The 24,323-nt window shown below is 35.9% G+C and overlaps 1 protein-coding gene across 2 annotated transcripts in view; it reads right to left on the bottom strand.

The window, feature by feature from the left end:
* The window catches only part of sip3 (septin interacting protein 3), a 57,615-nt gene that overhangs the window by 27,266 nt on the left and 6,026 nt on the right, over positions 1-24,323 (bottom strand). Inside the window, exons 2-4 of one of the 2 annotated variants that reach the window (XM_089091502.1) lie at positions 23,129-23,269; positions 19,816-19,908; positions 18,530-18,682 (exon numbers count right to left, since the gene is read on the bottom strand). In XM_089091502.1, the coding sequence (XP_088947628.1) occupies positions 18,530-18,682; positions 19,816-19,908; positions 23,129-23,257 (375 nt within the window). In that variant the 5' untranslated portion in view covers positions 23,258-23,269. Of the gene's footprint in view, positions 1-18,529; positions 18,683-19,815; positions 19,909-23,128; positions 23,270-24,323 lie in introns of those variants that run through there. The other variant, XM_089091503.1, reaches the window with a different exon arrangement.

Genomic DNA, 24,323 nt, shown 5'->3' with positions numbered 1-24,323 from the left:
CTTTCTTCATACAGCAAAACTGAAATTTGTAGTAAAACCATTTAATTAGGTATATTGATCTTAAACGGAAAGTAACAATTTTATGGATTCAAATTTTACGATCGGGCTGTCCACGCGTTTATATTCTGTCAATATCCGCTATTGGCCTGTCCATATCCATTACTTGTATACTTAATCAGTTTGACCAATGATGTGCAGTGTTGCTAGATTTTTGGCACAACGTATAGCCCAAACAGGAGCAATAACTAGCCCAAAAATAGCGAACGCAATTATAACCCTATTATAGCACTGTTATGGGTAAAACGAGACCCAGATGCAAAAAATTGAAACAACACAAAATGATATAATACGTCTCATATTTGGTCTTAGGAAACCCACAAGCACCAAGTTTCTGCTTATGGAGAGTGGATTAACAACAATAAGGGAGAGACGTAGCTTTCTCTTGATAAAACATCTTACAAAAATTGAATCAAATAGCTCACACACATTACATAATTGGTTAAGAAATCCAGCCATGTATAGAGGTATTGCAGATGAGTATGCCAATATTCAAAAGAGGTTCCCTGTACCAGCAAAGTCTATTGCACCTACTTTCCCCCAATCCCCTCCATGGAATTGGTCATTTCCCATAATAAATACTGAATTTTCAAAATGGAATAAAGATTTAACCCCCATTGCTTTTGTTCAGAAAAAATTTGCAGAACTTAATACAATTACCTATAAAAATCACTTCCAAATATTTGTTGATGGGTCAAAAATGAATGAAAAGGTTGCAAGTGGTGTTTTCCTTTCTCACCTGAAAATTGCAATGGGCGAGGTATTATTTAATAATTTATCTATAATGTCTGCTGAGTTAAATGCAATAATCATGGCATTAGAACACCTTAAGCAAAACCAATCTTTGATTGAAAATTCGAATAATATTATCATTTATTCCGACTCTTTATCAAGCCTTGAGTTGCTGGCCTCAGCTCCTCAATATAAGTTGGACATTGACACTTATCATTGTCTCAGTATTATTGATAATCTTGCTTCAAGTGGCATAAAAACTTACTTTCAGTACATTCCTAGCCACTCTGGCAAAAGTGGTAATCATCAGGTTGATGAAATAGCAAAAAATGCTATAAATATTGACCAGCCAAGTGGGAGACCAATCCCAATTAGAGATATTTACCGATGGAGGCTATCAGATATTAATTTTAATAAGATTAATCCTATCCTTTCCCCCTTTCCCAATAAGTATCTTTCTAAAATTTATCATAGAATTCGTTCTGGAACAAATGGACTAAATTTCCTTGCATTCTCATATAAGCTTTCTAATTCAAGTGGTTCAATTCCCCTGTCCCCTCTTTGCAGGCATTGTAATATGAATAATGAAACAATTGACCATTGCCTATTTGAATGTAATATGCTGACGTCTGCACAACATACCTTGCTTTCTAAACTGTTAAAATACTTCAAACACCACAAAATCCCACTATCAGCCAAGAGCCTAGCCAACTATATCTGCACACAGAGTATAGAAATCGACATCTATCATCTTATATTTGAACTCCTAGAGTCGAAAGATCTGCTGAAAGATATCTGAATATATCTAATAAATATGAGGCAATCAAGCCAGTAGCTCTGTAGCCCACAGAGTGAAGCAAAAGGAAAAGGGCTAAATAGTGTTACTGAAAAGCCCGCCTGCTGTTAAATAGAAGAAGAAGAAGAGAAAGAAATACAATCGGTATATGAGATAACCTACAAATAATTATAGGTCAAATGCAAAAAAGAGCTCTGTGAACGAACAAGAATAACAAACTATTGGGAGGTAATCTACGGTGGGTCACCACTTATTGGTGCAAAAATGGCGCAAAAAGGTTGCTATGCCACTTACTTGAGGGGGAGAACCCCTTGTTGGTCCAAAGGTTAGTGGGATTCCAGCGCTTACTCCAACGGTTCCGATTTCTATCGGGTACGCGTCTGTGCCCGATTTAAAATATACCCTGCCTTAGGGTACTCCAGCGTGATCGAATGGTCCCAGGGGCCACTTTTAAGGCCAAGGGTTACCGGTAATATTTCTAACTATTTCTTTAGACTCGACCTAGGCTGAAAAGTCAAAGATTATATAGCATAAAAAAATCTTACTGTAATCAAGTCACGCTACAAAAAGGAACTAAAAACAAAAAGGAACTATTGTCCCCAGCCAGCTCCGCCAGCCGCGTGTCTGCGACGGGGTGATGGAGTGGTAATGAATTTTTCCAGCCAATCCGAGGGCTTACTAAGTTACTGGTCAAACATCCCCAACTGCGCACTTAACCTCTTGGTCTATGTAACCAACTGCGCAATTAGGAGGACAGAAAATGGCGTCACCAAAATTAAAGGAAAATTAATAATTATTACTAGGGGAAGGAAAATAATTAAGGGGCCAAAGAAAAGAATCTGGGAAGGACATTTATCCGAACAAACTGGGACCAAGGGTTCAACACCTCCCTCCTAAGATAAATGGCCGCTACTCTGGTGGATTGGCTGGAAACTCAGACATAAAATAAATAACATTAAACTCAAAATCATCAAACTTGTATCTTCTCTTCTTTCTTCCACCAATGCCTGTACTTCTAACGCTTGGCTTAGGATTTATCGTCTTCCCCACGTCTCTATCGTAGAACCACCATGGTCTAGATCGTATAGCATCTGCATTAGGTTTTGAAAGTTGAAGTGTCCAAGATTCGTAGAAAGTCATTGTGCGCAGCACAATCAAAAACAAAAATTTTTCTCGCTCTTACGAATTTACATTTGAGAGGAGCAAAGAATCAGTTCCTGGCACTTTCGATGATGCCAGCCCTCATGAAAAATTTTGGCTGCACTAGCCTCTTAATTTCCATCTGTGGAGACAACCCCACATCTCAATAAAAAGTAAATTACCCCTTGGCATAATTTCAAATAATCTAAGGCCGAAAATGCTCAGGCCTGTGAAAACAATAAGGGTACTGGGAATGAAGTAAAATTTTGAGCGAACCATGAATCGCCTTTTTTCTGGGTTTCCTCCCCTGGGATAATTAAATGAAGAATATGCGTTGATGCTAATTGAAGATGAAACTTCGATACTGAATATGGTTTTTCCGGAAATAATTGTCAATTCCCATGAAGAATAACAGCTATGAATAGGGTTATTGGACAAAGGTTTGGGTGAAGTATGAAGTGACTGGGAGAGAGTATCCCCCAAGGACTCCAGATCAGAGAGGCAAAATCTCGGTAAAGGGATCCCAACATGTCCGCCACTTGTGCATTGAGGAAAAGGGATATCTTTCGCGACTTCCCACAAGGGATCTTCTCCAAGGGATTCCTCCCCCTCATAAAGGATCGACATATCTTTTGAGTTGATAATACCAATATCAGATTCCTTTCCAAGTTTTTCCAATCCGACTCGACATTCAATATCTCCCAACTGTCCCCCAACCCGTTGTAGGTCATTCATCTCTATTTTGTGCCCATCTTTCTTTATTCCCCATGGGTCTTTGGCCTCTTCCCCAAGGGATTCCTCTCCCTCATAAAGGATCGACATATCTTTTGAGTTGATAATACCAATCTCAGATTCCTTTTCAAGTTTTTCCAATCCGATTCGACATTCAATATCTCCCAACTTTCCCCAAACCCCTTGTAGGTCATTCATCTCTATTTTGTGTCCATCTTTCTTTATTCCCCATGGGTCTTTGGCCTCTTTTTCACCCCTATTATTTATGTTATCAAGGCAAAGCCCATCCAACATTTTATTTTTTTCTCTATTATTTATGTTATCAAGGCACAGCCCATCCAATATTTTTTTTTAACTTATATTATTCTTTTCCCACAATCGGGACATGCCGTCAGCATTTCCGTTATCCGTCCCCGGTCTCGATTTTATTTCGAAATCATATTCTTGTAAGCACAGGGCCCTCCGTGGTAATCGTCGGTTATCTGGCTTCATTATATTCAGCCATCTCAATGGGTTGTGATCCGTTATTATTTTAAATTTCCGTCCATATAAATAATAGTCAAGTTATTTGACCGCATATATTATCGCAAGACATTCTTTTTCTATCATGCTATAGTTTAATTCTGCTTTTGATGATTTTCTGGATATAAATGTGATTGGATGTTCCCCATCCTTAAAATCTTGGGATAAAACTGCCCCTAATCCGTAATCTGAACTGTCAGTTTGTAGGACAAATGGCAAGGAAAAATCTGGATTTTTCAGTATTCTTTCGCTACAAAGAGCATTTTTCAGTGTATCAAATGCATCTTGTTCCATTTCAGACCATTTAACGGGGTCTACGGTCCCCTTCCTTGTTAACTCCGTCAAAGGTGTAGCAATCGTTGCATAATTCGGTATGAATTTTTGGTAATATCCTGCCAACCCCAAAAATGATCGAACTTTTTTCTTTGTGGTCGGAAGTACTGCGTTTGTAATTTTTTCTGTTTTTTCCCTTAATGGGGCTATTATACCGTTTCCTATATCGTGTCCCAGGTATTCTGTCTATGACTGTACTAATTTACATTTTTCTACATTCAAAGTTAGTCCTGCTCTCCTCAGCCTGGTTAATATTTGTTCCATATGGATTAGATGTTCATTGAACGAGTTCGAAAATACTATAATGTCATCCAAGTAGGCTCTTGTATATGGTAAGGAATTTAAAATATGGTCTACTATCCTTTGGAATGTTGCTGGTGCCCCTTTTAGTCCAAATGGCATGTACCTAAATTGGTATAACCCAAAAGGAGTAATACAGGCAGTTTCGGCTCAATCATATGGGTGCATTTTTACTTGCCAATACCCCCTTCTCAAGTCCAAAATTGATATAAATTTTGCGGAACCTACTGACTCTAGAATTTCATCCATTCTTGGTATCGGATACGCGTCTGATTCGGAAATATTATTTAGTTTTCTATAGTCTACTCAAAATCTAATAGAGCCATCCTTCTTCGGGACTAATACGACTGGTGCTGCATATTCTGAATTTGATGGTTCTATTACCCCTAAATCGACCATTCGGTCTATTTCTTTTTTCATCTCTTTCCTTTTAGCTTCTGGTATTTGGTACGGGTATTGTTTTATTGGTTTTTTGTCCTTTAATAGTATTTTATGTACTGCATTTTCTGTTTTTCCGATTAGGTCTGTTAATACGTCTGCAAATTCCGTGAATAACTTGTTTAATTGGGATTTCTGAGCTTGGCTCAAATGTGTTTCTGCCGAAACTCTTTCAATGGCATTTATATGTGTTTTCGCCGGGTCTATTGTACCTAAGGGGGCACTTTCCTCGTCCTTTTCTGAGGTCGAAATCACGAGGCAGCGCTTCTGCGGATCCTTGTGGTTTTCTTTTTCACTTTCCTTGTTAAATTTCCTCAGTAAATTCACATGGTAAACTTCTTCCTTTTTCCTCGCTCCATCTAATTCTATCATATAATATACATCATTCATTTTCCTTTTCACCTTAAACGGTCCTTTCCATCTTACTTCCAATTTATTTTTTCCGTCCGGTAACAATATGAGGACTTCATCCCCTTCCTTGAATTCGCGCATTCGGGCGGATTTATCGTACCATATTTTTGTTTTTTCTACATATTGCTCCTGTGCTTGCTTGGCAATTTCATGTTATTCATGCAGTTTTTCTCGTAGTGATAGCAAGTGGTTTATCGCTGTTTCTTCATTTTTCTCCTCATTCTCCCATGATTCCTTTAAAGTGTCTAACACCCCCCTTGGGTTTGTCCCATATAGTAATTCAAATGGCGAGAACGCTGTAGCTTGGTGTGGAGTTTCTCTGTATGCAAAAAGGACATAAGGAAGCATTTTGTCTCATTGGTTTACATCATCTCTTACAAAACGTCTCAACATACTAATTAGGGTTCCGTTAAATCTTTCTGTCACTCCATTTGTCTGAGGATGGAATGGAGTAGTTAATACTTGTTTAATGCTGAGAATTTCGCATAATTTTCGGATGTATGTTGATATAAAATTGGTTCCATTATCTGTTAAAATTTCCTTCGGGATTCCGGGACGTGATACATATTTCGCTAATTCTTCTGCGATTTCTGGTGATTTTACTGTTCGCATTGGGATAGCTTCTGGGTGTTTCGTAGCCAGATCACTAGCAAGAAAAATGAATCTGTGTCCTGCGCTAGATTGCATAATTGTACCCAAAATGTCCATTGAAATTCTCTCAAATGGCGTGCCAAAAATTGGCATTTTTTTCATACGATCTTTCTATTTGGATTTTAGCATGCCACTAATTGGCAATCTTTGCATCTTTTACAAAAGTTGATAATATCCCTTCTTAATCCTTTCCACAAAAAACGCTGCAAAACTCTATTTCTTGTTCTTTGGGATCCCATGTGTCCCCCCGTTGGGCTGGAGTGAGCCAACTTTATTACCGCTTTTCTTAATTCATGTGGTACCAAAAGTTGTAATTTTCTAGGGTTTTCCCCAGTCTCCATTATTTTGTAAAGTAGATTTCCATTACTTGAAAACTGTTTAGATTGCGGGTTTTTTGATTCGTTAGTGCTTGTTTTATTTTTCTGCAGTCTCTCTTATTTGTTTGTAATTCTGCGAAGTTTTCGGAGGTTACCCCGAGTATTTCGGTTAGTTCATCTTTGTTTTTTTCTGGTTATTTTTCTACGGTTAATAATTTATCTTGTTTTTGGTTATATTCTTTTTTTCCGCTCTTTTTTGGCTTTTCGGTTTTCTTAGTTTTGCATTTTTTATGAATATCTCGTCGTTAAATTGAAATGGGTTTTGTATATTTTGACTATCATTTTCATTAGTGCGGGGCACAGCCTCCCTTTTATTTTTTTCTTGACTTCGTGTCACCGCATTTATTTTTTTATTCATGGAGGTTGCGTTTAGTGGAAGAAAGTTATCTATATTGCCAAAATCTCCCCCTAATAAAACGTCACTGCAAGAGTAGGTACAACCCCTACTTTTAATTTTAACCGTATTTCCCTCTTTATTGGCTATTTCTATTATGACCTGAGCTGTCGGACATTTATGTTCTGCTCCATAGTAGCATAGCGCTGCCACTTTATTTTTGTAATTTACGTCGGTTTTTTACCAAGTCTTCCCGTACATAGGTTTGGTCATTGCAGGAATCGATAGCTATTTCTACCGATTTACCATTTAGTTCGCCACATACTTTAAGTGATTCTGCAAATGCGCAAGTTTTCATATTCTCCAGGCTTTTAACCCATGCGATTCTCTTATACGTTTGAGATTTTTTTCTTTTCTCTTGGGATCGATCATTTCTCGGATTGTCCTGTCTTACGTTTGCCCGATCGTCCCTTGTTCTGTAATTATTGTCGTAATTTTTTTTCGCGCTGCGGCAATCTGATGCATAATGTCCTCGTTTATTACAGTTATAACAGGTAACGTCATACTGTTCCTGTTTTTGGCCGTATTTTCTACCGTCTTTATTTGGGCAATTGGTGCTATAGTGGCTGCCGGAGTTACAATGGTAGCACGTTGCTTCTGTTTGTCTTTGCCATATCTGGCTAGCATTATTTTTATTCTCTGAGTAAGGGTATTCTTTCCTACCACTACCTCCTAACCTTGTTCTTGGTGGGAACTCCTCCCTCCTAATTTCAGTGTGCCTGTATGCTAATTCGGACATTTCTTCAATTGTTTGTGGGTTTTTCTCTTTTAAGTACATTCTCATATTTGGGTGGGTATTTTCTAAGAATTGTTCCATCGCTGTTTTATCTACTATTTCCGTTATCTTATCTTTTATTTCTTCCGGGTCTTCTAACATTCTATAGTTTTCTAACTCTAGCCATTTTCAACACATATCTTTCAACTTGTACCCGTATTCTTTATAAGTTTCGTTGTCTCGTTTTTTTTTTCGCTTCTAAACTTTCTTTGAAAGTGCTCGAGGGAGAGTTGAAACTTTTCAAAATGGCTTGTTTTAGTCTTTCAAAATCTTTTGAGTATTCCATTAGTAATGCTTTATATGCAATTTGTGCTTTGTAGTTAAGGAGGGGCTGTATTCTTGTCACTCAATTTTCTCTCGGTAATCCACTTAATTCCGCCGTTTTTTCAAAATTGTATATGTATAAATGTACATCTTCATTTTCTTTCATTGGTTGAAGGTTTACTGCCTGCATTACCTCTATTGTAGACGATTTCTGCCGCTCTTGGGAATTTCTCCCAGCAATCATTTCCATTATGTATTTTCCTTCCTCTCTGTCTGCCTCCTCCTTTTTTCTCTGGCTATCCTATCTTTATCTCTTTCTTGTCTATCTCTCTCTCTTTCTTTCTCCATGAAATTTAATAGTTATTGTGTCATATCTATTTGGGTACTTTTTCGCGAGCTCCTGCTGGAAATTGAGCTTCTACTACTCCTGCTACTTGGCCTACTGTGATTCTCACTGTCCTTATAGTCTCTTAATTCGTTTTCTGAGTCTGCTCGTTGTATAATATTTTCTTTTCCCCGCAAGTCCTCTATTTTTTGTACCTCCTCTGAAGGGTGAATTTGTTTGGTTTTACCCGTTCTTTCTTGTAATGATTTTTCCTCATGTATTATCGCCACTGTTTCTTTTGTTCGGGTTTCTCTATCTGAAAATAATTCTTTCTGAATTTTCTTTAGACTTTTTTCTTCTTCCCTGGTTCGTACCGGAGATCGCTCTATTACTGATTTTGTTTTGAAGATTTCATCTTCACACGTCCCAGAAATGTCTATCTTACCTGTTGAGTGACACATGGTTCTATCTTATGGTTTTTTTCTTAGGGTATTTCCAGTGGGAGTCGCATACAATTGTGTGGCTGAATCCGATTTTTGTTTTACCGCGGTAGATCTTGTCTGAATTTTCCGTTTGTCCGCCATTATTCCAAGGTTTACTTAGCGTCTTCCGTCCAACTGAAAATCCTTTTATCAATGCAACTTCCGGTCTCTCGCAAAAAATGGCTGCGTGTCAATTAGTCTTATATTTTTGCACAGTAATTAGTTGCGCGATATATTGATTCTTAAATTTTATTACCTATCTATTCACCTAGGCACAGTCCAGATAAAAAAGAATTTTCTTTGCAATTTTTTTTATTTTTATATATGTAACCACAATAGGCTACTCTTGTAGGCTAGATTACTTGTCTCTTCGAAAACGCGGAATTCTTTAGCTATCAGGTTACTGATAGCATCTTTAATTTCTGCCACCACCTATTGGGGTCTCTTATACCGCTGGCACCACTTATTGGATTCTCTTATACCGCTGGCACCACTTATTGGGAGGTAATCTACGGGGATCACCACTTATTGGTGCAAAAACGGCGCAAAAAGGTTGCTATGCTACTTACTCGAGGGGGAGAACCCCTTGTCGGCCCAAAGGTTAGTGGGATTCCCGCGCTTACTCCAACGGTTCCGATTTCTATCGGGTACGCGTCTGTGCCCGATTTACAATATACCCTGCCTTAGAGTACTCTAGCGTGATCGAATGGTCCCAGGGGCCACTTTTAAGGCCAAGGGTTACCGGTAATATTTCTAACTATCTCTTTAGACTCGACCTAGGCTGAAAAGTCAAAGATTATATAGTATAAAAATCTTACTGTAATCAAGTCACGCTACAAAAAGAACTAAAAACAAAAAGGAACTATTTTCTCCAGCCCGCTCCACCAGCCGCGTGTCTGTGACGGGGTTATGGGGTGGTAATGAATTTTTCCAGCCAATCCGAGGGCTTACTAAGTTACTGGTCAAACATCCCCAACTGCGCACTTAACCTCGTGGTCTGTGTAACCAACTACGCAATTAGGAGGACAGAAAATGGCGCCACCAAAATTAAAGGAAAATTAATAATTATCATTAGGTGAAGGAAAACAATTAAGGGCCAAAGAAAAGAATCTGGGAAGGACATTTATCTGCACAAACTGGGACCAAGGGTTCCAACACAAACCCTCCACGTATGCCGTCGTAAAATTGACAAGTGCTTCACTGAAAACAAAAAATATATAAAACCAAAAAGGAAAAGATTTCTTTACACACCTGGTTTATTGCATGAATACCACGATCAAACAGTTCGTGGTAACAAACTGTAAGTAAAGAGCGATCCGTCTCAATAGTAACCGAAACTCTAAAAAACTCTTCAAAAGAATCAGATTTATATGTTAATTTCAAATATATCAGTTTCATGAGCTTTAGTCTTACCCATCAAAAGTTACCTGCACATCTGTACGCCTGAGAAATTTTCCGCATTTTCAAAAAAAGGGTGAAACAAACCCTAAGAGTCATCTCCAGGAAACTCATTTAACCCAAAATCAACAAATTAGGTCTCTGGGATATACTATCCTGAGAAAGGATAGATCATCAGAGAGAAAAGGAGGTGGAGTAGCTTTAATAGTTAAAAATATTATGAAATTCTGTGGCATCAACTTTCCAGATTTTGTAAATGATGTTGATGCAATTGGTATCAGTGTTTGGCTGATTAATACAAAAACTTACATAATAAGCTTTTATAACCCTAATGGCCAAATTACAGATGTCATGGATTTCTTCATCTTTATAAATAATTCTAATATGTTGAAAAATATTATTATTTGTGGAGACTTTAATGCCCACCGCCTTTTGTGGGGGAATATACCAGCAAACAAAGGTGGTAAGTTCATTGAGCGGCAAGCAATATTGATGGAATTATTATTTATAAAAGATATTAGTTCATTTAACTCATTTTCTGTGAGTGATCTTACGTTCCACTAGAGTATTGATATGTGTTGTGTTGTTGATTTATTTTTCATATGACTGTGTATCAGTGTTCAGCTTTGTTAATAGTAAAGCAAGATCTTTTTTTGCTTGAATGAGCATATGATCAAGGATGTAGATTTTTGCCAATTCTGCAATGATTTTTGTTTTCTGTAGTTGATGTATATTCATGGCCTGAACTGCATTACAGTTTAGAATGAATAAGCATATATTTGGGGATTGCATGTTTAGTTGTGCATCCTGTTTGTCAGTTATGGGATTAATTCCTGGCAGTGTTTCTGGTTTGTTTCTTCTTGGGAGAGGGTGCCAGGCCGACCTCATTTCACTAGACGAGGAGGCTTGTTGGCTTGGTGATTCATTCTGATAGAGATGTGAGCTAGGGGGCTTAAATGAGGGTGTTTTGTAAGGGGTAATTGATGCATTAGGAGTGTTTGACTTGGGAGTTCTATTTGATTTCATTATAGGTTTTATTTGGTGTGGTTGGACAGCATTTGCTCCCATAGCTGCAAAAGGGTATGGAATGGCCTTCTCTGTTGCTATTTAGAGTGTTAGTGCTTTTTTCTTATATGCAGGGCATTGTGATTTATTGGTAAATTCATGTGAGCCTTTACAATTGATGCATGTAGGCTGAGTGTTGTTGCAAGTTGTCAACTCTTTAGGATGGGAGCCTTTACAATTACTACAGGTTAGGAGAATTGCATTGCATTTATTTTTTGTGTGTCCCAGTTTCAGACACTTCTGACACTGGATAGGCTTTGACTTGTATTCTTTGTGCGGTTTGATTTGCCCAAATAGGAATAACTTTTCTGGGATATTAATTTGTTCCTTCAGTGTAAATAAGAAAGATCTACTTGTTTTTAATCCATTAGAGTTGGGTTAACCCAGTTGAGTCACATCTTCTACAGGGATTGTGTTACCAGCCCTATATGAGAGCCCTTCTTTTAACTCCTGAATTGGTATTTCTAGGGGAACATTGTATACTACTATTTTTGTTGGGGATTGTTTTGGGTTCCATTTAGATGAATTAATTGGGGTGTTCAGAAGAGATTTTAGATTTAATATTATATCTGCTGATTTCTAATCTTGGACAGCTATTAGCAAGGATCCATCACGGTGAATGTTAAGAGAAAACATTGATTTTAACATTTTGAAAATTGCAACCCTTATTGTAGTAATCTCTTTTATCTCAAAGGGGGTGTTAGGAATAATTTTTCTGTAAATGCCCAAGTTTTGAGAAGGAGAATCTTGGACAAGGGGATGGGAGATACTGTTGATTGGGGACGTTTTTTTTCTTTCCTTGAAGCTCCTAGAAATAATCCCTTGAAACCCAATATCATCAATTGTTACAATAGCTCCGACACTGATCATTGTCCTATTCTCAGAACTTGAGCTTTCATGTGAGCTTTGTAATAGAGAACTTGACCAGCCAAGATGGGGCAGAAATGGATCAATTTCATTAGTATTTGGGGTGGGATCCGGAGGAACTTTTTTTTTAGGGGGAGTTCTTTGTATTGCCTATTGGAATAAGCTTTAACCTAAACAGGAAAGGATAATACTATGATACCAGACCGTCTGCACTCTACTGAGGGGAAAACTTCCCCATCCACAAAAGAAACACCACAGTATGGCCCTGAGGAGGATTTTGAGCACGATTGGTTCGGTACAACTACTGATAAATCGAGACAATAATTCACAAGAAATATATTTGTAAATTTCTTAAAGTGTTGCTGTTGGTGTTGATGGCTAATTATTTGTTGTTGATGCTGACGAAAGTGTTCTGACTGTATATACTTGTTCTTCATTATCGTTTATCATTACTTTAAACATTTATTTTCCCCTGACACCACTAACCCTATGAACAGCTCTGTGTATAGTTACAATTAAGTTAAATTACCTGCTCCTAGTTTCTGTCTGACTCCAAGATCCTTCTCCGTGATTGAATTTTTCAAACTAACAAAATTCACCCTGTCTTCTTGGCTAATTTTGCTGTTATTCCGAAACATCAGAATGCAAAGTTTCATTACATTCTTCGATAACTTTCCACTCTGATTTCTTGCGTCTAGCATTCAGAAGCCGGAAGCGAATGCTCAGAAACAAGGTGTCAGGGTATTATGCGTATATATTATGTTTATTGGGTTGGGACGGTAGAGTAGACGTTCTACATACTTTTATTTTCAAGGAATGATGATGAAAATATGGGGTGGGGTACCCACAAATTAGAAGGGGATAACCAAATTCAAGACACTTTATATTTATAGTGTGGTTCAAATCTACAAAGAAGGTAAATACCCAAATAGGTAAAATTTTCAAACATGATTTTTTTTTGGTTTCAAGCGAATTCAATGTCTAGCCCAAAAGTAGCGAGAAATTAAAACATTATAGCCCAAAACCCCGCCTCGCGGGTTTTTAGTAACTTGTCCCGCGAAGCTGAAAATTTTATAGCCCAATTGGCGGGAAATAGCCCAAGCTGGCAACACTGATGATGTGTAAAACAATTGAAAAATTATGTTGATTAATGACGTAAAAAATTATGCTTTTTGACTGGGTGCAACTCAAGATTAAAAAAAAAAATTTTGTAATCTTGAAAAAATTTTTTACAATTTTTTTAATTTAAAAAAAATTTTGTGAAGGAGCAACCAAAAAATTATCACCGTCATCGTCCTGACGAAAATGAAAAAACGCATTTACCGTTTTTCAGAAACGAGCTATAAATTTTTAAGACGTTTCTCCAGTGAATCTTTTTCCAGTGGTCCTATTTGCAGAGGCATATTTTCCCCATAGGTGGTAGAGCAGAGCATTTGTCATTACGAAGATATTTCTTTTTGTGCCTCAAGCTCAAAGACTGTATGACTTAATTTTATGTGCTCAATGTAAGATTTCAAATATCCAAACAGAACAATGTACGAGCTAAAGGATTAAAACCTTGTTATCTGTCATTTGTATGTTAGAGATAAAACCTTTCGTTTTATCGCAATCGAATTTTTTCATTATTGAAGGTTTTGAGCAAAAAATTCAAAAAAATAAATAATACAAAATCTTTCCTTTTTGCTGCGACAATGAGAGCTTTAGGAATATGGGCTTTAAGAATCAAAATGTAAAATGTGGCAAGTTTTCGGCAATTTAAAAATTTTTTTTTTTTGCCTTATTCATATTCTTTAGAAAGTACAACAGCAGATGTATTAACCATTTTCCAATTTCTGATTGATTCAAAGTCTTGCTGGCAAGGTAAAATTCTGTTACAAAGCATTAGGTTTAAAAAAAGCCGTTACAAAAAAATAGGCCGACCGTTACAAAGTTACAAAAAATAGGTTTAAAAAAAGCCGACTGTGATAAAATTATAAGAAAAAAGCAAAACTAATAATTCAGCTTTTAAGCTGAGTACAATTATAATCTTATTTCAACCTTTAAATGGACTTAATCCCAAATTCTAACTCTTGAAATACGTTTATAGTAGCTTATACACAGAGGTCCAGCTTTAGAACAGTGCATAACTTGTGGAGAATTAACCATTGAAACAACATTACATTTTTAACTTGTTTTTAAAACTTTACCAGAACACTATCTGTAATCTTCTTTTTGATGGTCAACTGAATCCAACATCCTCCTTTAAGCTCCAACTCCCTTGACTCCAAGGTGAGTCCAACTGACTCCCTTGAAACATGGATCCAATTGCAAGGAGTAAGGGCCCCAGCTGAAGTCCGAACAAAGTGAAAAATCCAATTTTATGAAACAGCCAACAGATATAATTTTTTTTTCATTTAAGACTAAAGTAGGCTGTACGTTTCTTCATTACCATTTTAATATGATAACTTATAGATGAAAACAGTTTATCTATACACGTCCCTTATACATCACGAGTGGGCCAAAAAAAAAAATAGTAAAAAATTACTTCTATAAATCAAAAACTTGGGGCATGATTAACTGCCAAAGCTGAAAAACATGCAAGAAATCAAATATTTTTATCAGTAAATTAAACGTTGTTCATTATCGCCTATTACCGATAAATTTTGGTGCACACCCCACCCCCCAGCTACTCACTGGGAGTATGCGCATCACCGGTTGAGAACCATGACCCTAGCTTAAACAAGCAAGAAATATTTAATGAAATTTTAAAAGCTTTTGGAGATTGTTTCAGTAATATTGGTTCTAGACTTGCATCGACTATAAATATGCAACTGAATTCCCCTTCTGTTCCAGTTAATGAGCAACATGCAGAAAATTCATTTTCTTTTTCTGAGATTAAGCCTCATGAGATTGAAAAAGTTATTCTGAAGCTTAAACGGAGTTTTTCTAAGGACGAATTTGGATTTTCGGCTCCAACCGTAAAGCAAATAGCGTCAAGCACTTCACCTTTGTTGGCATACATTTTTAATCTATCACTTATGCATGGGGGTTTTCCTGAGCCTTTAAAAAAACAAATGTTATAGCATTACGTAAATCTGGGAGTTCAACTGACCCTTCAGATTATAGAGCCATTTCTCTACTTTCGATTTTCCGCAAAATTTTGAAAAAACTTGCAAATAAACAATAACAAAAATATTTATTTGATAGTAAGATTTTACATACGTCTCAATATGGTTTTATAAAAGGAAAGTCAACTGAACTGGCAATTCATGAGCTTTTAACAAATATTAATGATTCACTAGATGAAGGTCGATACAAGTTGGCGATTTTTCTTGATGTCGCCAAGGCGTTTGACACCGTAAATCATTCGTTGCTTCTTTTTAAACTCAAGTCTTATGGGTTTTCAACACAAGCAGTTAAGTTTTCTGCATCTTACCTTTCTGGGAGACGACTAGATTGTGCTGATAAATCTCGTGATCTCCTTTCTGAAACTTTTCCGATTAATTACGGAGTGCCTCAGGGCTTTGTCCTTGGGCCTATTCTATTTCTTCTTTTTATAAATGACTTGCCAGAAGTTTTGCCTCTTTGTAAAATTAGAATGTTTGCTGATGATGTAGTAATTTTTGCTTCTCACCGGGACCTATCAGTTCTTCTCCAGAACCTCAAAAGTACGTTACCAACTGTATCTGATTGGTATTCAAGGAATTTACTAGCTCTTAATGAAAAAAAAATGCCAATATATGTTATTTTTCACGAACTGGATCAGTAGTGTCAGACAGCTTCTCTCTTTTCTTGAATGGTTTTGAATTAAAACGGGTAGATCAGTTTAAATATCTTGGGATTATTTTAGATGAAAATTAGTCGTTTCATAAATATGTAAAAACATTGTCGTTAAAAACTTCCCGAAGTATTGGCATGCTAACTCGTCTTCGTCATTTCTTTCCTAAAGCTATTCTAAAATCTATTTATTATTCTTTCGTCCACCCATATTTTCTCTATTGCATTTCGGTTTGGGCATCTACCTTTTCGTCTGTTTTCAAGTCTCTCCAAATACTTCAGAATAAAGCAATGAAGATTCTTTTTAATATTGATTGCAGATCTTCAGTAAGACACCTATAAGGGACTCCAGGAATTTTTCTTTGGACCAACTTCATTTAATTTCTATCTCTAGTATTTGTCACGATTATCAATATAGCAATTTACCTGTAAATTTCTCCGGCATTTTTCCAACTTATTCTCAATTTAATAATTATCCTACTATGCATCGTTCAGACCTTTCGTGCGAAATTCACCCGACAAAGAGAGCGGGATTCAGCATCCGTCACACTCAGCCAAAAATCTGGAACTCAATTCCAGCATCAGTTCGAGAATGCAGAAACAAGCGACATTTTCTAAGAATGGTGAAGAAATATCTTATGACATGCTAAGCATTTCGTTCTTTAGAGTTTTCTTTTTCTTTGTTGTAAAATTTAGTTAGAAAATGGCTGTGTATTTTCGTTGGCAATATTTTCAGCGCTAAAGTATGCCACCAGGCATGTGCTCTGTTTTGTGACATTTATTGATGCATGTGTTGTACATAAAAATATTCTACTCTATTCTACTCTCAAATATAAAAAGGAAAATCATTCGTGTCTAGTGTTCATAAAAACTCCTTTTAATATTTAAGCTCTCGTTTTTAGGGTGACCGAGTTCTTCAAAGATATTTCATTTGTTTTTCCCTATATTGATTACCACTTCTCAACGAAATATAAGTCTCAGAATACTTTACCTCTTTACGTCAAATTTACTTCGTAAATCTTCATTAAATTTTTTTTTTTTTTTATTGAACTCTTTCCCTTATATAATTAAATAAATAGAGAAAAAAGTATTTTCAACCGAAAGTAAGGAGCAACATTAAAACTCAAAACGAAAAAAAATTATTCCGTATATTCCGTAAAGATTCCTATTCTAATAAAACAAGGAGTTGTACTTGGGGAAAACAGTCGAACTTTAGCGTAAAGAGCAAGGTATTGATGAGAGGGGCAACTCCTTCATATACGAATAATTTCTGTTCGTTTTGAGTTTTAATGTTGCTCCTAGGTTTCAGTTAAAAAAAAAACTGTTCTTTTAATTTAATTTCTGAACTTTTTCAAATAATGCCGGTAAATCTGGCTCACCCTCCATAAAAATTCCCTCCCCTCATGGGAAACTCCTACTTGGAAAGTTCCTTCCACGTGTCAGAAGTTCTAGTGCTCTTTTTAAGTGATCAAAAATATTGGAGTTAAACTAGCCCCCTCCCACGCCCATTTTCTTCCCAAATTAGTCCAATCAAAATTATGAGATAGCCATTTTCTAATAAAAATAGCCAAACATCTAATAGCTATATATTTAAGGATGATTTGACCCCCCCCCCACACACACACACCAAAATCTCCCAGGGAAAGGGCTGCAAGCTATGACCTTTGACCATTGTTTACATAGAGCTTTGGCTATTGGGAAGAATACAGACACTTTTCGGGGGGGATTTTTCTGGCGGGGGAGGGAGTACGTGGAAGGATCTTTCCATGGGGGAATTCTTCGTGAAGGAAGGGAATTTTCGATGGAGGGGGAGCTGGATTTCCCGGCATTATTTAAAAAACGATCAGAAATACAATAAAAAACAACAAGTTTTATCAACTGAAAGTAAGGAGAAACATTAAAACTTAAAACAAACAGAAATTATTACGAATATAATGGAGTTGCACCCTCGTCAATACCTCGCTCTTTACACTAAAGTTTTTTTAGAACCTTTAAAAAAGCTTATTCTAATTAAGCAGCCCTTGTGTTTCAGGAGTCATTCTTAAATAATTGGAACAAAACGTCAAACTTCAGCATAAAGAGCGAGGTATTGAGGTGGAGGCAACCCTCTCATATCCGAAATAATTTCTGTTTGTTTTAAGTTTTAATATTGCTTCTTATTTTCAGTTGAAAAAACTTCTTTTTTTAATTTAATAAATATACACAGGGCGATAAATATAGTTTTTTTTTGCTTTTTTTGTGAGGTGGGAGAATTATAGGAGGACAACAGATTGGTAATTGGTGTTTTATATCGTAGGTAATTCAGCGACTCTACTGTTATTTGATATATTGATAGGTGAAACTTCAACTAAAACAAATTTTTGATGAGAGTATAATTGTTTTTCATTGTTCACTGGACAATCCCTTTGCACAGCCTTGAGTGAGGCTCTTTCGCCCATTTCATGAATGAGAATGAGTCTTCTGGGCATTTAAGCCCAGAAGACTATTATATTGCTATGAATGTGCATTTTGTTTGATAAAAAAAAAATTAAAATAAGAAAGGAAGATGAAGAAATGACAAGAACGAAAAGAAACACATATAAATTTACCAGAGGGATAACTGCTTGTTATTTGACCTATGAGCACATTAATTCTCTTGAATTGGTTACCAGAAGATGATAACTGTATTGTATGATTTATGACTATCTTAGAGCGCAGCAAGAGATAAAACTTACAAAGTCAACTCGATCCTCAGCAAGCCAATGAAAGAACTTGAGAAAAAGCAAAACCGTGAAAATCGACACAAAACGAAAGCTGAAATCATCCTTGAACACGGTAAAAGCCAGACATGTTTCTGTTACAGCATACCATGATCGCTCAACCACATGCTAGAAAAAATTTTCAATTTAGGAAAAGTCAATATCCAAAGTGTCTTTCAAAAAATAAAAGACGTTTACGGTTTTTCCAAGATTCATTCAAAATCGCTTATCAAATGAAAAATTACCGAATCTTTGTCTTCGACAGTCCTAACTTTTTCTTTCCGCTCGGAATCCAGCAGCAAAATAACCGCCGACGTTTCTTCGTTGACGGTTTCAATAGGCAATTATTCTTAAAAGCGCTTTTTACATCACAAAACACGTCTTACCTATTTGTGCTAAATTAGAAGTTGGACTAAACCAACTGTGGGCATGGAAAAACCTGTTAAGGGGCGTAAAATTCAATACTTTTTTTAGTTCAAAAATGATAAACAAGTATATACAACTGAATTCACTAAACAAAAAAAGCTCAGACATTAGTTCTATATTACAGAATAGGCAAAATAATCACAGCATGGATAAAAAAAATAAAAAAGAGGAAACTGAATAGAGGCGAATTTTTACTGCTTCAACATGGACGTCATGGAAACAAAAAAACAACCAGCCCCACTGACATTGCATTATTATATAAATTCAAAGGAAGTATATATTGGTTTTCATTATTTTAATGCATTAATTTCGAATTTCAATTAAGGTCAAAGATTCTTTGAATCCAATGCGAAGTTTTTCAAGAGTTGGCAGATTTGTTTTTCATACTCTTTTTTGGATTATGGAATGGTTAGAACTGGGCTAGTCCGTGGAACATCAGCTAGTTAAGATATCATGAACATCTATATACCTGCTATGCCCTCTTGATCAAGTTAAATCTTTGATCTTCAGCCAATAGTAAAGGTAAATCTTTAAATTTAATGGATTTTTAAATCAATTTTAATAATTAATAAATTTTAATGATTTTAATTTTATTTAATTTAAATAATTTTATTTTAATAATTAATCTCTCAAAGATAAATATTATATAAAAAAAGAGGTAAATCCAATACTCTGTCAAGTTTTAACAGTTAGGTATACAATTTTGCTGGGAAAAGCTAGATGGCATTGTTGGGTGTATTACCAAGTTTATAGAACAGGTGCACGGCTGTATCTTGCTATCATTGCAATTCATGTAGCTGCTAGTGATTACCATTAATTTTAATATAAAATATTACCTCTACTTCAGCATTACGAAGCTGTCCAAAGAATATTTTCCGCACAATTTTCCCAAGCATGATCACAAACACAAGGGCTTGAACGTAAATTACCTAAAAAAGAAAAATTTATAGCCTATTGTATTCTGAGAGCACAACATAGAAGAATAAATAAAACGAGACCAAGTTTTTTTTTTCCAATGTGCAAGAATACGTGTTATTTTATAAATCCAAAGAGAAAAGAAGCCTGTCAGAAATTCCAGATAAAAATTCTAGAACTACAGGAATTCCAGGAAGAAGTTTAAAATCATAATCCCAAGGCAAACAAAGAAACGAACGTTTACCTTTGAGGAGGTAAACATACTGTTGTTTGCAAACCAGAGGGTGTACCTCAAGGACTAAGAATAAGGCTTTTAAACTTTTTGTGGTAATATGTTTGTTTTCTTTTTGGCGGGGACGGGAGAGAGGCAAAAAATGAATTGTAGTAAAAACTACAGCAAATAGAATAAACAATAAAGCTTCACATTTGTATGAGTTAAACATTAGTTGTATTAGGTAGTATTAAAGCTGGAGGAATTGAACATTTTGTCCCAATCATGTCTACACGTCCCTGTTATCTACGATGGAGGTGAATAAAGTAAGACGTTTGCTGAAAGTGTGAGGCCCTAAAATTCCAAGAAAATCCAAATATTTGATCTGGATCAAAATGTCGGCTCTGTGCCAATACAAAATGTATTTTAACTTCGAACTTTTAGGCCTGCTTCTTCTGTTGTTGGTTAACGTAGCCAAAAAAATAATTCGTGAGGCATAAGTGTGAACTTGAGACTTCTTCCTTGCTAGATGGTAGTTCAACCAGTAAGAGGAGTCTCAAAGTTCGCTTGCGAGAGGAGGAGGCGTCTTTTATATCCCATGTGGTGTATGCCTGGAAATATGATTAAACTATCAGCAGTCAGAGGAGGAGGGAAGGGACCGTCAATAAAATTGAGGCTTAAATATACATTTAATGGCTATTTAGACACTCTTCCCAAAAAAAAAATTCAGATCCCTCCTAAAAATGTTGGTAATGTGTATGTAACTACACATAATACAACACGAGTGCACCATCAATTAATAACTGGAAGATATATTTCAATCTGTAAGGCATTCAGGCCAAAAAGAATGTCTTTAGGAACAAAAATGCTGATATAATATCTCTTCACTCAATTATTACAGGAGGCAGATTTCTTAAAGGACATAGGAACACAAAAAAAATCATGATTTCTTTGTCAGAGAAATATATACTTGAATTTTGTATTATATCCCTCAATGATTCAAAGTTTGAAACTAACCTTTTCAACTTCCTCTTTTCCTTGTGCACAGAGGTATATATTGATACTTAACGCTCATTACAATTTGGAAGCATTCTCAATCCTCTCTTGAAGCAACTGGGAACAGAAATACAGAAACCATCCATCCCGTCAAATGAAAAACTAAAGCAAGAGAAATGGGAAGGGGGAGAGGAATCAAAGAAAAAAAGAGAAGGATGGGAAAAGAATGAAGATCGAAAAACGAGAAAAGAAGGGGAGCAGATTAAGAAACAACAGTAAATGAAAACTAGCCAAGCTGCAGCAACCAGTAAAACTACACAAGAAATTATGGGAGAAAAATATGAAAAGATTTAAAGGAAACATCAAAAGATGGTTCAGATAACAGCGGTTGTGATGAAATTTTAAAGTGAGATAGAAGGAATGGTGGACAAAGTTAATGGCACTGAGACTAAAGTTGACATTACAACGAGTAGAAATGGTAACTTAAGAGGGAACATGATATGGATATCAAAATTAGTGGGGTTCAGATTCCCATGAATAGAACTCAAACTAGTCATTATTTATAGTTTTTGAACCAGCAATGAAGACAGAAACAAAACAGGGTCCAACAACCTTCTAAAAAATATTAAGAAGATGAGACCTTTGCATAGCAAACATAGGAGGCAAACAGATTAAACCAATACAATGGACAGATACACGGTATTTTTCCAGGAGAGAGAGAAGAGGGGGGGGGTCGGGTCAAAAAACAGCAAAGTGCACTTCTAGGCCTTAATTTTTCCGTATTAAGAATTTGCAAATTTGCTCAAAATTTTATTAATTACTCCAACCTTACAATGTTATTTTATAACAAATGTGACCGAAAAGAGAGTCCCTGTCAATCTAATCCTCTTTGATCTTACTGAGGCCTTTTACAAGGTTTTTCATATAGAACTTATCCTCAAACCGCATGCTGTAGGGATAGCCAATCAAGTTTCAAACTGGGGCCAAGCATTTCTAACTGGAAGAACTTACCAGTTTACAGTACATGACACCATTAGTACAACCATACCTTGAAGATATCCCTTAAGAAAGAGTGGTGTTCCACAAGTTACAATTTTAGATCCTAACAGCTGGAATATTTTCGCTAGCAACACCCCTTCATCAGTAGAGGATCTTTCAACCTTGCATGCTGACGGATCCACACTTATTGTGAGAGTTACTGATCGACTTGATACAAACATTTGTCAACGTTATATCAACCATCTTGGTGACTAGGCAAACCAGTGGCTGTTAAGCTTTAATGTTTCTAAATCTGAAAACTCTACCACTCAAAGCACTTAGCAATAGAAAAGACACAGGAATAGTTGTTGATGATCAGGCAAAATGCTAACTATGCTGCTTTTTCAGTCAATCAGGCACTTAGAGCCATCAAAAACCAACTAGAAGCCATTTTCTTACAGTAGTTACTCCCCTCTGCAAAACCTATATAGGCCCAAATTAGGGGCAGGGATAAGCCTTTACAAAAGCCTTTACACCCCTTTACAAATCAGATAAAGCAACTCTTGATGAAGTTCAAATGCATGCTACCAAAAATCAGCATGAGCCTTCAGCACCTTCAATTTCAAGAATGCCAGGACCATCTCAAGCTACCAAGCCTTTCTGATAGACGTAAATAAAGGACCAAAAACTTCCAATTTTCTTCTACTTTCAACCAATTCCTGCCAGAGACAAATCAGATAAAATCATGACAATGTTCTGCTGGTCACGTCGAAATAGTCACTTCATCTTAAATAGAGTTACAAAACTTTGAAACATCCTCAAAGAAAACGTCATCTCTTCAAGAAATCTAGATAAAATCAAATTGAGAGCAGATACTGAATGGAACAATGTTGAATGAGAGTAAAACTAGAATGCAAATGTGGCCTCCAGTCATGTGTAATAACATTGGTTTTTGTTATGTAGCCTAGAAGGATCAACTCCTTCGATTGCTCTAAGTTGCAATTTAAGGTATGACACAAACAAAGCAGTAAAAATTTATGAATATTTACCATCATGCTGGGATTTGACTTCGTAATATATACAATGCTTGGGTAGAACTGGTCTTTCTGGAAAAAGGCATTTCCAACTACCAGACTTGTCAGAAATAAACTACCTAAAAGTACAACTTCAGTCCTCATCTCTGATTCCACCTGAAAAATAGAATCCATTTATTAAAAAAGACGAATTAAAAAAAAAAAAATTCCACCTAAACCCCACAATCTGGCGTGTAGTTTTATATTTATTGACTATATATATTATACGAGCCCTAGGTCAAACAAGGAATGAGGAAAAGTAACATTCTAAAGCAAGAAATTATAGTCAGTTACTGAACAGATATATTTATAGTAATAATAAGAGGGGTGGCGTGGGTTTGACCAACACAGAAATGTGGCTTTTAGATACTTAAAAAAATGACTCAATGCTGTATTTATCTCTTTTTACCTTTGGCAAAGCAAAAATAACGAAGTTATCAAGCCGATGCAGGACATATTTGAGGATAAGGCCAAACTGTCTTAGTCTGAGTACAGCAGTGGTGGTTTTAGAGGGGGCACTTGCCCCCTCTAATTTGAGGGAGCGCAAAATTCCTAATAAATAATATAACAGTTATAATCATTTTGTGATATTTGAAATTTTATTTCTATAACAATAAAGTAGAGGTTGCAGCTATTAAATGAAAGCAATTATTAGATAATTAATTAATAAGATAAAAATAAATTTAAAAAAATAAGTAGGAATAATTCAATTAAGATAGTAATAACGAAAAATTAATTATCAAATAATAAATAAGTTTAAAAATAAAAAATGTTTAAATAATAATAATAACTAAAGTAACGTAATATTAATTAAAAATAAATTATTACTGAAAAAAATAAATTGAAAAAAAACTAACTAATAAATTGAAAAAAATGTTAGTAAATGAGAATTTTGCTAAGATTTGGCCTGAAATTTTTGGAGAACGGGGGGGGGGGAACTAATCAAGATTTGCGCAAAAGAGACCAGAGCCACCACTGGAGCACAGGTAAATAAAATTGTGTTATCTATGTGCGATCTCCAAAGAATTATCCTTGGAATCAGTATTGATGAAACTTTTTCATTTATTTACCATCTTAAGGCTTTTAGTAAAAATATTACAATGGAATTTAAGGGCAATACACAAATTAAAACGTCTTTCCTTGAAATGTATTATGGTTATTGAATTTTTCA

This window comes from Artemia sp. Qi Xiang Cuo, chromosome 7, assembly GCF_049724085.1.
Source record: "Artemia sp. Qi Xiang Cuo chromosome 7, ASM4972408v1, whole genome shotgun sequence".
In the NCBI taxonomy this organism is placed as follows: Eukaryota; Metazoa; Arthropoda; class Branchiopoda; order Anostraca; family Artemiidae; genus Artemia; species Artemia sp. Qi Xiang Cuo.
The sequence above is the reverse complement of the archived record's forward strand: the minus strand, read 5'-3'. Positions and strand labels throughout refer to the sequence as shown.